Source organism: Hippocampus zosterae, chromosome 8, assembly GCF_025434085.1.
Source record: "Hippocampus zosterae strain Florida chromosome 8, ASM2543408v3, whole genome shotgun sequence".
Classification (NCBI taxonomy): domain Eukaryota; kingdom Metazoa; phylum Chordata; class Actinopteri; order Syngnathiformes; family Syngnathidae; genus Hippocampus; species Hippocampus zosterae.
In genome coordinates, this window is record NC_067458.1 from 8,210,447 (window position 1) to 8,227,761 (window position 17,315).

The window sequence follows — 17,315 nt, forward strand, 5'->3', positions numbered from 1 at the left end:
AGTAAATACAAAAATTCTTCAACCCCTACAATGCTATGCCTCACAGCTGTCCAAAAATCAGATTTGCGGAGAAAAAAGTTTTTCTTCCTTCCTTTTTTAAAAATGTAAAAAAACAACAACAAAAACGGGATCATATGAACTCATGAGATTTTTTATTCTACATCCAAAATTGCCCGAGAAAATACTATTTGAATGATGCCTTTTTTTAAAATGCAGAGCAGGTTTTTATTTTATTTTATTTTATTTTATTTTATTTTATTTTATTTTATTTTATTTTATTTTATTTTATTTTATTTTATTTTATTTTATTTTATTAATTCGGAATGGCAGGGCAAAATAGAAATGGGTCTGAAATCCAAAAGTGACCTCTTCTAATATTAGTAGTAGTAGTAGTAGTAGTGGTAGTAGTAGTAATAACAATAATAAGAAGAATCTCACTCCTATTATAAAAATGCATAGCATACAGTGCCTTTACAGCAGCTCCTATATTTTCTGTTCTTCTACTTTCTTCCTTTGCTGCTGTAAATTGAGAATTTCTTCATTTTGAGATGAATAAAGGTTTTCTTATTCTTATTATTTCTTATTGGCATGCATAAGCATTGTTAAGGAGCTACATGAAATAAAAAACACCCTCAGTGCCGCAAACTGATAATCCAATTTATGAGACCTCCGACATGCCGTCACTTTTCTGCCCTTTATGCCTCTCCTGGAGACATGCTCATCAAGCTAAGTGCAATCTTCTACTAGAGTTTGTGTTCGTGCTCCTGCAGCTCCTCCCAGTGGACTGCATGGATTCAATGACATTACAAAACACAAACACATATGTCACGTGTTCGCTGAACATTCAAAATAGTAAAGCGAGGGCCTCAAAGTAATATTACTTTTGGTTGGACAATGTTTATGAATGAGTTCCCATAATAAACTTACATTCCCTTACGTTACTTCATTTTTTGATGAACAATACATGAACACTTGAAAACAATGTATAAAGGGACTTTGGGGAGCCAGTGAAACTGGTCATCACATCTGTGCAATGAAATTCAAACTATCCTGTCATAAAGTTTCTACCATCATCATCATCATCATCATCATTGTCAATAAGTCAAGTCAAGTCAGCTTTTATTGTCAAATATGCTCAATGTGCAACATAAAGCACAGATGAAATTTCTTTCCTCTCAACCACAGTGCAAACACAGGAGAGAGGGGAGCCGCTGCGGGTACCCGTGTGGCCATCAACAGAACAATTAACATAAAATAACAAAATAATACCGCACAACACATAAGACACAGACAGTCATGCAATCGTAACCACTTGTTCTGCATACACTTTGTTGTTTTCAGCAGTTATAGATGAAAGAGGAGAGAATCAAAGTGTCCTTTCACCAGTGGATCAGACGCCATGCTGAAAATGTGCACACGTCTGCTACAAGCTAAGTTTGAAAGCCAACAAGAAGTTTGAAAGCAAACGAGAAGCTGTAGCATCTGTTGACGAAAAAAAGAGATTGGCTCATATCTCCTGTCCCATGTAAATCCACTTCAATTCCAAGCGGCGACTCCCAGATCCACATACGCAAATGCTCTCTGCGCTGACACTCCTTCTCATCTTCGGCTCCACAAGCCATTCATCCATCTAGCCGCAGACTGTCCAACAGCACCGACATTTCCGCTGTGAAACGGGGCTGTGAAAAATACTGCCCATTATAGGCACATAAGGCATAGTGGAGTTCAAACTCTGATTTTTTTTTTTCACAATGGGAATTTTACATTTAAAACAACAAAGTAAGAATCGGTAAGGTGGAGGAATAGGCAACAAACTATGGGTTTCTGACTGCAATCCAAGTTCCAAGAAAATATTTGGATGACTATGATACAATCCGTAATCGTGCATGCATGTGAGCTGTTCTGACATGTTCATTCATGCACACATGCCTGCTGCTCACAGATGATACTTAAAAAAAAAAAAAAACTAGATTCATACACATGATACAGCAAGTCATGTTTATGATACCCTCGTTGCCAGGCACCAAACTACTAACCCTAAAACAGTACAGGCAATTGTGTCACCATTACTAAATGATGACCAGAGAAGCAAATGGTTTTTTTTTTTGGTTTGTTTCAGTTACCACTAATGAGCCTTTATTCACCACCAGATTTGAGGATCTGAATAGAAGAGACAATGTCAGTCCTATACTGTTCTCAATTACAAAGGCTGTAATAAGCAATTAAAAGCAGATTGATGTCTATTGATATGCTAAATCTATTCAAAGCAGAGTATACTATATATTTTTGCATTGAAGGTCTGTTATAATCTTACTTAACCATTTCCTGTCCTGTGGTTACATCAGCTCGTGAAATTTCTCTTTCTCTCTGTCTCTGTCTCTGTCTCTCTCTTGATGGCTGGCAACCGGTTCAGGGTGTTCCCCGCCTACTGCCCGAAGACCGGATCCCTTCGCCGTCCTCCGAGTCGTCTGCATGTTCTTTTGAAATCAGAGGCAAATGGATAAGTTGCTTCAAGAATATTCTATCAGAACGTTCAGTGCACAAGTGTGATACAGACAATGGCTGTGGTCAAGGCACAAATGCGCAGGGTCAACATCCCAAGGAAAATCTTATATACTCTAAACAGGAAGTAGCTTTCAATGGATATTTTACATTTGTTTTCCCTAAAAGCTGTCGCAGCTCGTTTGTTTATGAGTAGCTGTTGTAGTACCTTCGTTTACCTAGAAATTTGAATCTGTTCTGGTGCTGGTTCGAACAGGACTGAGGTTAATCTGCAAAGTTGTCCACATTATTCTTGCCACTGCAGCAGTTAAAGTCAAGGTCACACCATAAGGTTCAATGCAAGGTCACGTCCTAAGTCAAAATGTGTCTGTTGAAAATTATACTGTCAAGCTGAGAATGCACATAGCTAAATAATGGCTTCAACATATATATGCAGGGTTCAAACTAAGTGGCATCATCGTTTGGGACACCAGAAGGAAATTAATTTGTTTAATTCATCAATAACTGCACTATTTAGCCTGCATCATATTTTGAAGTATTTTATTCTCATGTTTCATTTTTACTTTTGGAATTTAATTTTTGCCCCTTTCTAGCTGAGCAGGAGAGCAGCACGCTGAGGCCTTCTCCTGATGAGCAGCCCCGGCTCACACACTTACATATTGCTGGCGTCGGCTGGCCATTGGTCATCCATCCATTCCTCCATTATCGGAACCACTTATCCTCACGAGGGTCATGGGCGTGATGGAACCTATCCCTGCTGTCTTTGGGCAGTAGGCGGGGTACACCCTGAATGGGTTTCCAGCCAATTGTGAGGCACACATAGACAAACAACAACTATTCACACTGACAATCACACCATGGGACATTTAGACTGTTCTACGTATTAACCTGCATATTTTTGGAATGTGGGAGGAAACCCAAGTACCCAGACAAAACTCATGCAGGCACGGTGAGAACATGCAAACTCCACACAGCAAGGTTGGGGCCAATTACCTCTACACAGTCAGTCACACCTCTAAAATCATCACTTTTCAGGAGACCCCAAAAATGCTAGTTTTGGTTTTCAACTATCAACATTGCATCGTCAAAGACAGCAAATAATTTTCAACCCTTTAGATTGCTCAATAATTTGTGTGAATAAATAAAAAGTAAATAAATAAACTCCTACATGCATGAACTGAACAATAGTAAACATTTGTGAAAACCCTGAAATTTACTAAATTGTGACTTTGAAAGTTCTAGGCCGATGGTAGCGATAAGCAGATAAAGATAATATTACTACTAAGAGAAATAAATCGATTTTCTCTGCATGTGAGATTCGAGGGTGTGAAAACTCTTGAGTCAACCAAGGAGAACGGCATGTGAAGCTGAATGGAATCTCCCATAGCACCGCAAAAGCCTGGAGTTGTAATAACATTGGAAGGATCTCAATCCTCTCCGCTCTGGTGATATAGTAAATGTATCAGGAAGGGGGAAAATTCATCTACAGCAGGTCTGTGGAAAATTACAGCCTTAAATAATATGGTTTGAGCAAATTGCTCAGAAAGGAATAATAATGTTTTTTTCAAGATGAATGAAGAGGTAACTATGATTATTTAGGGATACATTTCTCATATTCTCAACAAGTCAATTAAAAACTTCATTTAAAAAGTGCACCATTAAATGCCGTGGGGTGTATTTATTTATTTCAACGTAAATATTCTTATTTAATTGATACGAACATCCATCCCCTTCCAATAGGTGAAATCTGTGTTATATAGTAGAAATAGGCCTACCCTATTTAAATAAACTCTAGGCAAGTTTGTCTAGTACGTGTCTTAAGCACTTATTAAAAAAAACACCTTTGAAATGATACAAATACTAATATATTCGTCCTGGGTATGACGTTAAACTGCATCCAACTGGTCCTCCAGGTTGGGGGTTGGGCGTGAGGTTAACAACCTCACCCTGTAAAAACCTGCTGCCTTGTAGGTTGGGTCTCTTTAGACAAAGGCTAGGAGAAGGCAACTCTGAATCCAAATCCCCCTGCTGCCTCGCAGGGTCTGCCTCTTAGGCATTGGCTACGGTGGTACACCCTCCCAGTGTACCCGGAGTGGAGCCCCAACAGGCAGGGTCAGACACGCAGTCAGCGACCCTGGCAACTCCTGCAGCAGACCCGGTCCCAAGTGTATTGGTTCATCCTCTCCCTTGGGCTCCGATCGGTGACGCCGAGAGGGGGACACTACAGCCTGGGCAACTCAGTGTCTCCATATCCCCCGCCCAAGCCTTCGACGCGCACTGGAGAGTGGTCTCCACCGAAGTCGCAAGACTTCGTAAAGCAACCACGGGAAGAGGCAGTTACCGGTTCATTAGAGCTCCGGCCAATTGGCGTGGAGCCGGAGCGCCAGGGGCCTCGTCCGACGGTGGGAGGAGTCATCGCACTCCATTGGCTAGCTACCGCCCGCCCCAAACTGGGCAGCCCCCGGTCAATAGGGTGCTAGCCCGTCACACTCGCCTGCTCTACTGGGTGCGTAGAGAGCAGGGGAAACCCGGAAAGCGAGTGCCTCCATGCACCAGGCAAAACACGCAAGAGAAAGAAGTCCCCAGCACTTCGCATAGCAAGCTGGAACGTCAGAACTATGTGCCCCGGAATGTCCCCCGACCCGACTCAGATCACTGACCTAAGAAAGACCGCCATCATTGGGAAGGAACTGGCCCGCTTGAACATCGATGTGGCCTGCCTCCAGGAGACACGCCTGCCAGACAGCGGATCCCTCAGGGAAGAAAACTACACCTTCTTCTGGCAGGGTCGGCCGCAGAAGGAACCGCGCCAGCATGGCGTGGGCTTCGCAGTGAGGAACTCCCTGCTCCACGCAGTGGAAACACCGACCGGCGGCACGTCCCATCTCCTCTCCCTGCGCATGAAGACCACAGCAGGGTATGCCAACATCATCTCAGCCTACGCCCCCACCCTGACGTCCTCCCCAGAAGCCAAGGATGAGTTCTACGAAACTCTCGAAAATGAAGTGAGACGTATCCCCAAGACCGAACTCCTCCTGATTCTCGGCGACTTCAACGCACGTGTGGGGGCCGATTGGCAGGCTTGGCCCTCTTGCCTCGGCCCACATGGAGTTGGCCGACTGAACGAGAATGGCCAACGCCTCCTCGAGCTGTGCTGCCACCACAGCCTCTGTATCACCAACACCTTCTTCGCAGGCAATGACCGCCACAAGGTGTCCTGGAGGCACCCTAGATCCCACCATTGGCACCAGCTGGACCTAGCAATTACAAGAAGATCCAGCCTGAACGCCATCCTCCACACGAGGAGCTACCACAGCGCAGACTGCGACACCGGCCACGCCCTAATCGCCAGTAAGGTGAGGCTGCAGCCTCGCAGAATCCACCACGCCAAGACCAAGTGCAAGCCGCGCATAAACACCTGTGGCACTGCCGACCCGGAAAAGGTGAGCTGCTTCTCCACTACATTCAGAGATAAGCTGAAAGAGAAATATGACAACACCACAGAAGACCCCGTCCGTCTCTGGGACCAGCTCGGAAACGCCATCTACGACTCCGCAATGCTCGCCTTTGGGAAGAGAGTGCGGAAAAACGCAGACTGGTTCGAGGCGCACTGGCTAGAAATGGAGCCTGCAACAGGAGCCAAGAGAAAGGCAATGCTTGAGCACAAGAACAACCCCTGCCCCAACACCCGAGACACCCTCCGTGCTGCCAGGAGTAAAGCCCAGCGGTCAGCCCGCCGTTGTGCTAACAAATACTGGCAGGACCTCTGCATGGAGATCCAGTCAGCTGCTGACCAGGGCAGGACCAGGAGCATGTATGAGGGGATCAAAACGGCAACGGGTCCATCATGCAACAAAACCGCCCCTCTCAAGTCCAAGACCGGTCACACGATCCAAGACCAAAGCAGGCAAATGGATAGGTGGGTCGAGCACTACCTAGAGCTATATGCAACTCAAAACACCATCGCAGGAGCAGCCCTTGACTCCCTGCCTGACCTTCCCCTCATGGAGGAACTGGACAGCGCACCCTCGCCTGACGAGCTTGCGAAAGCAATCGACGCTCTAAACAATGGCAAAGCACCAGGCCAGGATGGCATCCCCCCTGAGGTACTGCGGCATGGGAAACACACGCTCCTGCAACCGCTGCACCAGCTTCTGAGCCTCTGCTGGGAAAAGGGCCACATCCCCCAAGACATGAGGGATGCCTCCATTGTCACCCTCTACAAGAACAAGGGGGACCGCAGCGACTGTAACAACTATCGGGGCATCTCTCTGCTCAGCACCGTTGGGAAGGTGTTCGCCCGCGTCGCCCTGAAACGGCTTCAGCGCCTCGCCTCACGAGTCTACCCCGAATCGCAGTGTGGCTTCAGGGCTAAAAGATCCACAGTGGACATGATATTCTCCCTCCGCCAGCTTCAAGAGAAGTGCCGCGAGCAGCAAAGACCTCTGTTCATTGCCTTCGTTGACCTGACCAAAGCGTTCGACCTGGTCAGCCGGAGCGGGCTATTTCAAATACTGGAGAAGATAGGCTGTCCACCAAAACTGCTCACCGTTATCCGCTCCTTCCATCAAGACATGCAAAGCACAGTCCGCTTCAACGGCGCTACCTCCCAGCCATTCCCAGTCAGCAGTGGAGTGAAGCAGGGGTGCGTCCTTGCACCAACCCTATTTGGAATCTTCTTTTCCATCCTCCTCCAGTATGCCTTCTCCGACTGCGAAGAGGGGGTATACCTCCGCACACGGCAAGATGGTAGCCTCTTTAACATGGCAAGACTGCGCGCCAAGTCTAAAACCTACAACATCCTGGTAAGAGAACTGCTGTTTGCAGACGATGCTGCCCTCACTTCCCATAGTGAGGCAGGACTCCAGCACTTGGTGAACAGACTCTCACGTGCGTGCAGGGACTTCGGGCTCACGATCAGCCTAAAGAAGACAAATATACTAGACCAGGGAACCACCGTCGCCCCCTCTATCACCATCGAGGACACGCCGCTGCAAAATGTCGACTCCTTCACCTATCTAGGCTCAACCGTCACATGTGCAACAACACTCGACGCCGAGATCAGCTCGAGGATCGCCAAGGCTGCCGGTGTGATGGCGAAGCTGTCGAAACGCGTCTGGGAAAACAGCCTTCTCAGTGCAAAAACCAAGGTTATGGTGTACGAGGCCTGCGTCCTCTCCACCTTACTCTACGGCAGTGAGTCATGGACCACCTACGCTAGGCAGGAATGGCGACTTAACACCTTTCATCTACGTGCCCTCCGGCGGCTGCTGCGCATCAGGTGGCAGGACCGGATTCCAAACACTGCGGTCCTCCAACAAGCCGGCCTCCTAAGCATCCAATGCACCTTGATGAAGAGGAGGCTCCGCTGGATCGGCCATACCTTCCGCATGGACCCCCATCGGCTGCCGCGGAAAATCCTCTATGGCGAGCTGCTTGAGGGACGCCGGAGTGTGGGCCGGCCCCTGCTGCGCTACAAGGACACTTTCAAACGTGACCTAAAGGCAGTCCGGGTGGATCCCAACAGATGGGAGAGTGCAGCAGCAGACCGAGCCACCTGGCGCAACACCATCCGCATAGGGGTTGCCGAGGCTGCGGCGGAGGAGCAGGACCGGGCCTCACAGAAGCGGGCAGCGAGAAAGTGCCGCGCAGCTGCTCCACGCACCCCCCCTCCATCCTCAACATTCACCTGCGTGAAATGCCAGCGGGAATGCCACTCAAGAATAGGGCTCTTCAGCCACTCGCGCTCATGCGTCCAGTACAGGACCTAATCCCCCCCTACGCGTCGACCATCGCCTTTCGAGACGAGGATGCTATATAACTAATATATATTGCAAGAGAGCAAGAGCAATGGGCAACACAAAAATATTGTACAGTATACCGATCCCTCGAGTCTACAGTATAAGGATAAACAAATTTTGTACTAAATTTGTATCGTGGGTGCTTGGACTTTGTTAAAATTGAGACTTGTGAACACCTCATGGTAAATGACAGTCTTTCAGATAAAAAAAATAGATTCACCAACGCTGGGACTAGATAGATAGATAGATAGATAGATAGATAGATAGATAGATAGATAGATAGATAGATAGATAGATAGATAGATAGATAGATAGATAGATAGATAGATAGATAGATAGATAGATAGATAGATAGATAGATAGATAGATAGATAGATAGATAGATAGATAGATAGATAGATAGATAGATAGATAGATAGATAGATAGATAGATAGATAGATAGATAGATAGATAGATAGATAGATAGATAGATAGATAGATAGATAGAAAAAATAGGACAAATATCCTGAGCTCTGACAAAAAATAATACAGTAGCAAGAGGTGGTTCATTGATCTACGATCAAAAGAGACAGTCACATTTACAATTGGGATTAAAAAAGAACAAAAAAAACATCCATCTATACAAATATCTTGTAAAGAGTAAGTTTTATTGGTGTAGGAAGACTGATCCAAAGAAATAAAGAGTCAAGCTTATTCACAACTGTCAGGTCTTGTGTCATACCCTGCTAAATAAATTACAGTATTCCATTTTAAGCATTGAGTGCTTAGTGAGAGTATGAGATGACGAAAACCCCACCTGACGTGCACCGCTCCTCTGTGTGCTTGAATTTAAAAAGTCTGCTAATCCTTTAAGCCAATAAATGCAGGACACAAAGGGGCAGAAAGACGACACACAGGAGTCAAACAATTCCAACCGCCCACATCATTTTGACAAAATATGCAATCAAATTTCAAATAGTTCAACTTGGCAAAGCTAAAATGTGTTTTTATTCACTTTTAAATGACACTGTCTGAGAGCTATCCATTTAAATATGTGTGTTATAGTTTGACGTAGCACTGTCCTGCATTGTAATGAGAGCCGTCGAATAATCGAGTCAAAAGCATTAGAAACAGCACAGGGACAACAGTCTGATTTCTGTGTTGGTAAGTCATGTGATGACGCATCCCTAGCTAGAGGTACTTGATGTTTTGTAAGATATTTCCATCATGTGTTGATTTTGTGTGAAAGGTGGAATGCCTGGGAGACACTTCACTGAATAACAAACAAAACATCCATTTGAAAATTTCAAGATTTAGATCTTCCTTTAGTGAACTGTTGTGACTTGTTCTGTTTTAGGACCTGATGTGTCCATAAGGGAAGACCCAAAGGCAACCCCAACTCAGCTGCAATACTGAGGAAAATATTGATTAATATCAATCTCTCTCTCTCTCGCGCTCTCTCTCTCTCTCTCTCTCTCTCTCTCTCTCTCTCTCTCTCTCTCTCTCTCTCTCTCTCTCTCTCTCTCTCTCTCTCTCTCTCTCTCTCTCTCTCTCTCTCTCTCTCTCTCTCTCTCTCTTTCTCTCTCTCGGGGAGTTGGGCCTGTATCAAGTAGAGGCTTCTTATTCCTGAAGTTAAATCCTCTTAGGATCTATTTCCGTTAGGTCGACAGCGTCTTTTTTAAAATCTCCATTAGACCCTGCTCATTGGCTGGATAGAACCTACGCATGCACGCAAAATCACACACCAAGAAGCAACAGACAATTGTGTGAAGTAAATTGAGCGCAGACCATTGTGAAGTTACTTCGTGCACAGCTTCAAGACGTTGTTGTGTAAGGTAAGAAAAAAATATTTCGAATTCCACTTAAGTACATTGTTACTTTGTTCATGAAGTTTATTGTAGATGTATTTATCAAGTAGGCTATCTGTTTACTTTGTCAATTTTATTCTGAAGAGCATTATACGCTCTTTTCCACTTATTTATTCAACTACTTTATATTTAAAATTTAGAGTTGACTTAACTTGAGTATCATACAGAGAGATTTGAATAACCAAGAAATTACGTGAAATGAGTTCAAAAGTACAGTCTACAACAAAATCTAATAACAAAGAGCAACTTATTTCGCTACTGTGTCATGGGACTATCTTTCCCGAAAGAACTCACACACACACACACACACACACACACACACACACACACACACACACACACACACACACACACACACACACACACACACAAGCGCGTGCGTCCTGAAATGAAACAATGAAACATTCACCCATGTCTTGAACACGTGTTATAGGAAGAACTAATCAAGACAAATCTCCCCCAGTGACAAAGACCATCAGCCCAGATCAGCTTTACAGCTGCACCCAAAAAAGAAGGCAATACTAATTGAAACATTGGCTCATGACAATTTGATCCAGTGAGGTTTTAATTGAGCAAATCAATCTACTGGTCAAACGGGGACGTGAAAATCCAAGGTCCACCATTTCGATACAAAGATATACTGTAAGATAGCTTGTAACATTGGCGAAATTTAAATTAGGTTTCATACCTGTATATAACATACCGGTAGGAGTAAACTGTGTAACAATGGGATGACTTAAATGTACTGTTCACTATTCAAGCTAAATGTCTGCATATATTGTTCTTATTCATTTGAAAAAGTGATTGAACGTACGATATATTATTTTAAAAAGAATAACGTCTAAAAGGACTAACAAAGCCACAGAGAGACCCACTGCAGTCAACTAATCCTCTCAGACAGCATTAATTTAATTAAATATCATGGGAATCACTGCGTTAACCACTTTAGATTTTCAAAACTATCCAATCACTCATGCCATATGGTCTTGCATGTAAAACATGTTGGTAGCTATTATTCTTCCAACCATCATCCCATTTCTCCATAATTTATTCCAATTCTGCAACTTTACACAGAACCATGTGTGAGCAGATTGACCTGGAAGAAACAGCAACCCACACGGGTGAGTGAATCGGTGTTGAAACCATTTTTGTTTTAAAACTTAAGGGGCTGCATAGAAGGGACTGTGTTTGACTGGTTAGCACATCCGCCTCACAGTGCAGAGGTCCAAGGTTTGATTCCGGGCTCCGGCCTTCCTGTCTAGAGTTTGCATGTTCTCCCAGTGCTTGCGTGTTTTTTTTTTCAGGTACTCCTGTTTCCTCTCACATTCCAAAAATATGCATGGCAGGTTAATGGAATACTCTAAAGTGCCCCTAGATGTGGTTGTGAGCGTGAATGGTTGTTTGTCTCTGTGTGCCCTGCGATTGGCTAGCAACTGGTGCAGGATGTACCCCGCCTCCTGCCCGAAGATAGCTGGGATAGGTACATCCGTGATCCTTGTGAGGATAAGTGGCTCAGAAAATGGATGAGTGGATGGATGGGGGCTTCGCATGGCCGTCACTCAAATATTGTGTGTCAAGTATGATTGAAAATAAATGTGACAGTGTGTGTCAGTCCTCTGAACACTTTCCATGGTAAGTACCGGTAATGTAAACAGAGATTATTGACAGGTGATGTGTGGATAACACCCGAGCAGAGCAACAATCTTTTTTTTTCTTATCCAGTTAGCACCACACTTCATTTCTATATAAGACAGAATACCGATTTCTCATCTTAGTACGTTTTGATATTGATGCAGAAATCTGACTAACTACTATTTGTCAATATTTCAAAAGGTCCCAAGGGTGTTATCAATGACTGGAGGAGGTTTAAATTGGAGAGCATGGAGCAGGAAAACCTTCCACCTGCAAAACGGGAACTGCTCAGACAGATGTCATCCCCTCATCGGAAAAAGGACGACTCTCGGGCAAATCTTAACCGCAAGGTATATATTTGATTTGAAGAGTTTTCAAAGACTCTGTGGTTTGTCATTTTTAATGCCAAACGTGTGAAAAATCCAACCTCAGGGCTGTCCATGTTTGTAATTTCAACAATAAATGTCACTTATTTGTTGGGCAAGAAACTAACTCGTAAACAGGAATACTGTAGTTAAACAAAATTAAAGAGCTAATAATTTATCTATCATAAGCAATTGAACTCATGTGTGAGTCAAACAGACACGAGGCTATGCACAAAGGTAGATCAGTTAACTTCCTGCCAGTTCCAGCAGATGGTACTGTGATCAAAAAAAGCTTCAACGGCGTACCTGTAGTAAGATGGCTATGTGTTCTCTTCTGTGTAAGCAGTATCGGAAATGTACAAAGTCATCAATAATGTAGTTTTATATAAATGCACACTAGTCACAAAAAGTTAAGTACCGTATTGGCCCGAATATAGGACGGCCCTGATTATAAGACAGCCCCCTCTTTTTCAAGACTCAAGTTTGAAAAAAAGACTTTTTGAATACCAAATTATTTTTTATACAGAAAATAATTACAGTACATCTGAAACAAATGATTATAACAATATATTTGAGAGAAAAAGCATGTTATTTTGCCTCATTCAAATCTTAATACCTGAACATTTAAATATGTAAACTAAAATGCAATCACATTCGTGAATGAATGACTTCTGGTTTTTGAAATATAAATTACATCAAAATTTCTCCACAGCTGCCGGTTAACCTAGCCAATCTTCGACCCACTTTTCTCCAGACTTCTTGCTATGTTTCTCCATTTTCTGTTATCTCTTCTATTAGTTTCTTCTGTTTTATTTCATACAGCTATTTTTTATTTTTCTTCTTCGTGCTCCCGCTATTTTTATTTTTATTCTTCGTGGCAGGGGTTCGCTTTGGCCTGGGGAGTCAAGTTCAGCATTCGCTATTCGCTAATATGTGGCGCCATCTAGCGCCGTGAATGGATATAACGTCTAGACTCCCGAATATAAGACGATCCCCACTTTTTCAGTCTTATTTCAATGCAAAAAACACTGTCTTATATTCGGGCTAATACGGTATATTTGCTTTTGGGTGAGATTTCAGGACGAGCATTCAAACCCTTGCAGGTGAACTTAATTTGACTTTCTCCAAGCTTTTGAATGCACATGTCCAGCTGTTAAATGTTTTCGTACTTTTTGCACAAGTTGCTGTTCGCCATTGAGGAGCTTAAAGGAAAATTACACAACAGGCATTTGATTCTTGACTCAACCAATGAATGTCTAGGTTCAATTAAAGTTGGTGTTTACACAGTCGTCCTCATTATGCTGTTCACATTTTGACATAATGATACCAAGATGGCACCTAATAATGGATCTACAGTACCTTGCCATTGTCATGCTTCAAACAGCACATTCGAAGACGCAAGTGGCCCCTGAGCTTAGAGTGTCACAGAGTGTCCTCAGGAGGTTGCAACAGAGATAGCGAGTGACTGGAAGAGTTACAGAAAGATATAGAAGTGGATGTCCTTTGGTCACATCGCATGCTGATTACTGCTGCATTGTGCACAATGCCCTGAAAAACCAGATGATGAATGCCACTCAGCTCCAAGCACGTTTATGGGAAATGAAAAATAGATAACCTGCAAGGGTACCTCCATCATACCACCGGGCGTCATCGTTCTACATGGGCCAGGGAGTATTTACGCTGGACGAGGAATCAGTGGGCAGGCGTATCCACTCGGTACAGGACTGCCCTACACTTGTGACCATACTATGCGAATACATTTTTTAATCCAGTGATTGTGCCCCTAAATGAACAGCATCAGCCTTATTTCATCTTCCTCAACGACAATGCTCCATTTCATCGAGGTTGCATCCTCAGGGAAGGGCTGTTGGAGACTGGTGTACCTCAAATGGAATGTCCTTCCCTTTCACCAGACCTGAATCCTATTGAAAACCTGTAGAATCAGCTGAGTCGCCATGTAGAAAGAAGCTCGAAACGCTGCACCCCAGAACCTCAATGATCTGGGTGCTAACCTTCAAGAAGAGTGGTATGCTGTTCCTCAGTAGACAATAAGTCGACTTGTGAACAGCATGAAACATCGTTGTTTAGCTGTAATTTATGCTCAAGGGCACATGACGAGTTATCGCGATGTTGACATTTTCTGTTGTGGTGTACCCACCTTTGTTGTTAATTGTTGTTTTAATGAATTGTTTGAGTTGAGGAACTCACCAGTGCATCCCTCTACTAATGCCATTATGTCATCTAAATGTCCTATTTTCATGAAATGTCCTATTTTCATTTTTCGTGAACTCCTTACATTTTTCACATTACTGTATATTTGAAAATTCTATTCTAGTGTTCCGAGTTGTGGTCATTTTCGCATGCAAAATGCCACTGATCATTCAGAGCCAATATAAAAATACATTTGTAATTATTTTCAGATGAGTGTACAAGAGTATGAAATGCTCAAGGAGGAGGATGAGGGCTGTCTCAAGAAATACAGAAAGCGGTGCATGCAGGAGATGCATGACAAGCTTAGCTTTGGGCCAAAGTTTGACGGCGTGCACGACTTGGACAGCGGAGAGGCGTTCCTTGAAGTCATCGAGAAGGAACATCACAGCACAGTGGTGGTAGTCCACATCTATAAGATTGGAGTCAAAGGCTGTGAAGAGCTCAACAACTGCCTCAACTGTCTGGCCACAGAGTATCCCACTGTTAAGTTCTGCCGGATTGACGCAGTTTCATCAGGTGCTGCTGAGAGATTCTCAGATGAGGTGTTGCCTACGCTTTTGGTCTACAAGGCAGGTGAACTGCTGGGGAACTTCTTGGCCTGCACACAGCACTTAAATGAGGAGTTCTTTGCTACAGATGTCGAGGTCTTCCTCAACAGCTATGGTTTGCTGCCAGAGAAGGAGATGCCTATGATGGATGATGAAGAGGAAAACGATGTGGAGTAAATGATTCTTCGCGAATGCCGAGGGGGGGGGGGGAATCACTTGTTTGGGTGGTTGTATGTAGAGTTCATGAGCGTTATTAGAAAATCCTAAAATGACTAAAATCTGTGTTTGAGAAGAGTTCTCTGCGAAGGCTGTTAATGTCTCATTATCAAAGGTTTCTCTGGCATGTTGCCCTCAAATCTGGTTTGACTTCATTAGACTGGATTTAAATTATAATAGTACCACCACCCAAACAAAAACCAAACCCAATTTGTGTTCATATAACTTTAACCAAAAAGGTAGTCTTTTGTTTTGCACTCTTAGAATATTTTACATATTAAGCATTGAAAGTATTTTAGCACTTTACTGGATTGATTAATGACTCCTGAATTTATACTACGGCCATTCAATTTTTTTTGATAGTTAACCATAGGGCTGTTTTTAGTAAATTTACCAAAGAAGTGTGGATGTTGTAATCGTATTCAGGTAAATGAGAAATTCATCTATTTTAACATACAGTATTTTGTGCTTACAGTACAATATTTAGTAAAAGTGCAAAATGATTTGGGTAAGGATCATATTTTGTTGATGATTACAGTACAGTATACATGATCAGAATGATAATTTTCCCATAATTTTAAAGAATGAAACAGCATGAAATGTCTGTCTTGGTTTGTTTACTCTAATCACATCCATCTGAAAATCGAAATCTTATCTATTGGGGCACTATGTGCAGAAAATGTTGTAAAATGTCCATTTTTATGTCCAGGAACATGGTCAACATAATGAGTGCAGGCATGTTAAGTTTTTAAGTGATTAGGTTCTTGCAGTTGTCCTCAGTAAGTTTTAATAATGCCACACCGTGAGGCAGTGGTTTGGAGCTCTGCCTCCCTGCCGAGAGGTTCTGCGTTCACTCTCTATGGGTACTCTGTCTTCCTATTCCAAAAACGGGCATTTTAGGTCAATTGAAGACTGTCAATTGTCCCTCGGTGCAAATGGTTGTTTGTTCCAATGTGCCCTGCGATTGTTGACTAATCAGGGTGTACCCATCCTCTCGTCCGTAGTCATAAGGGATTGAAGGATAGAAAATTGAGTGATGGAAGATTTAGTTTCATTTTATCTCCAGGGTCACGAATATTCTGTTTTCTTTGTTTTACCTTTTGGTGAAGAGATGTGCCTGGATGATCAATTTGCCATTCTTCCCACAGATTGCAATAGAGTATTAAACTCCCATATACTGCAACTTCTTGATTGTTTCTGTCCTTGGGTAGTTTGAGGGGATTTACAGTAGCAAATCACGTTCACGTAGTGCTTTGTTAACAGCTGTCCCATTACTTGCAGAAAATATTCCTTTATTCAGCTCTTAAAATTTTTATTATACCTTAGAGGGAAATATTATCATTCAAAAAGATAACAATATATTCAATTAAAATAGTAAGGACTTTATCTGCGTCAGTTTTGAGTTAACTAAAACTGTTGCATACCACCTTAAATGACACTGGACAATAGTAAATTTTAATCCGAGATGGGTACATGTGGCCCTAAATGTTTTTTGACACTTGATTTAAAAAATGTCTTTGTTTTTTTTCTAGCACATCAGCTTTTGAGATTTTTTCATTTTTAATTTGACCTATAAAAGCTAAGGCAATGTGGATTTTACCATGCATTGTAATTAATAACTGATTTTCCAGAATAAGAATTTCACCTGTTGCAAAACGTAACCTTAATCATTATTATTGGTAAAACCTGATGAAAAAATGAGGCAAAATTCTGAATCGGTGCAAAAAAATAAATCATTTAGAAAATGTACTTGTATCTCTGATTTATCCATCCATCCATCCATTTTCCCATTCTCTTTATCCTCAGAAGGGTCACTGGAGCCTATCCCAGCCATCTTTGGGCAGTAGGCGGGGGACCCCCTGAACCGGTTGCCAGCCAATTGCAGGGCACGCAGAGACGAACCACCACCCGCGCTCACACTCACACCTAAGGACAATTTTAAGTGTTCAATAAGTCTGTCATGCAAGTTTTTGGAATGTGGTACCTGGAGAGAACCCATGCAGGCCCAGGGAGAACATACAAACTCCACACATCAAGGCCAGAGATTGAACCCACGACCTCTGCACTGTGAGGTCAATGCGCTAACCACTTGTACACCGGGCCGCCCCATCTGAAGTAAAAACATTGTTGACCAGTGTAATTTAATTGAAGCGATGGCATCTTAAAATATCACGTTACATTTATCCATTTGA

At 43.1% G+C, this 17,315-nt stretch overlaps 1 protein-coding gene and 1 long non-coding RNA gene across 3 annotated transcripts; one reads left to right on the top strand and one right to left on the bottom strand.

The window, feature by feature from the left end:
- Window positions 1-1,108: 1,108 nt before the first annotated feature.
- On the bottom strand, window positions 1,109-3,920 carry LOC127605756 (uncharacterized). The gene is made up of 3 exons (XR_007963652.1): window positions 3,159-3,920; window positions 2,315-2,477; window positions 1,109-1,691 (listed from the first exon to the last, which is right to left on the bottom strand). It is a non-coding gene; the product is annotated as an uncharacterized LOC127605756 (long non-coding RNA).
- A 5,928-nt stretch (window positions 3,921-9,848) lies between these two features.
- On the top strand, window positions 9,849-16,306 carry pdcb (phosducin b). Of its 2 annotated transcripts, none has more exons than XM_052073493.1 (4): window positions 9,849-10,118; window positions 11,226-11,272; window positions 11,985-12,133; window positions 14,569-16,306. In XM_052073493.1, the coding sequence occupies exons 2-4, from the start codon at window positions 11,230-11,232 to the stop codon at window positions 15,082-15,084; spliced, it is 708 nt and encodes a 235-aa protein (XP_051929453.1). In that variant the 5' UTR covers window positions 9,849-10,118; window positions 11,226-11,229; the 3' UTR covers window positions 15,085-16,306. The 2 variants fall into 2 exon arrangements, with proteins under 2 accessions (XP_051929453.1, XP_051929454.1); XM_052073494.1 differs by lacking the exon at window positions 9,849-10,118 and adding an exon at window positions 10,434-10,793.
- The last annotated feature ends 1,009 nt before the right edge of the window (window positions 16,307-17,315 follow it).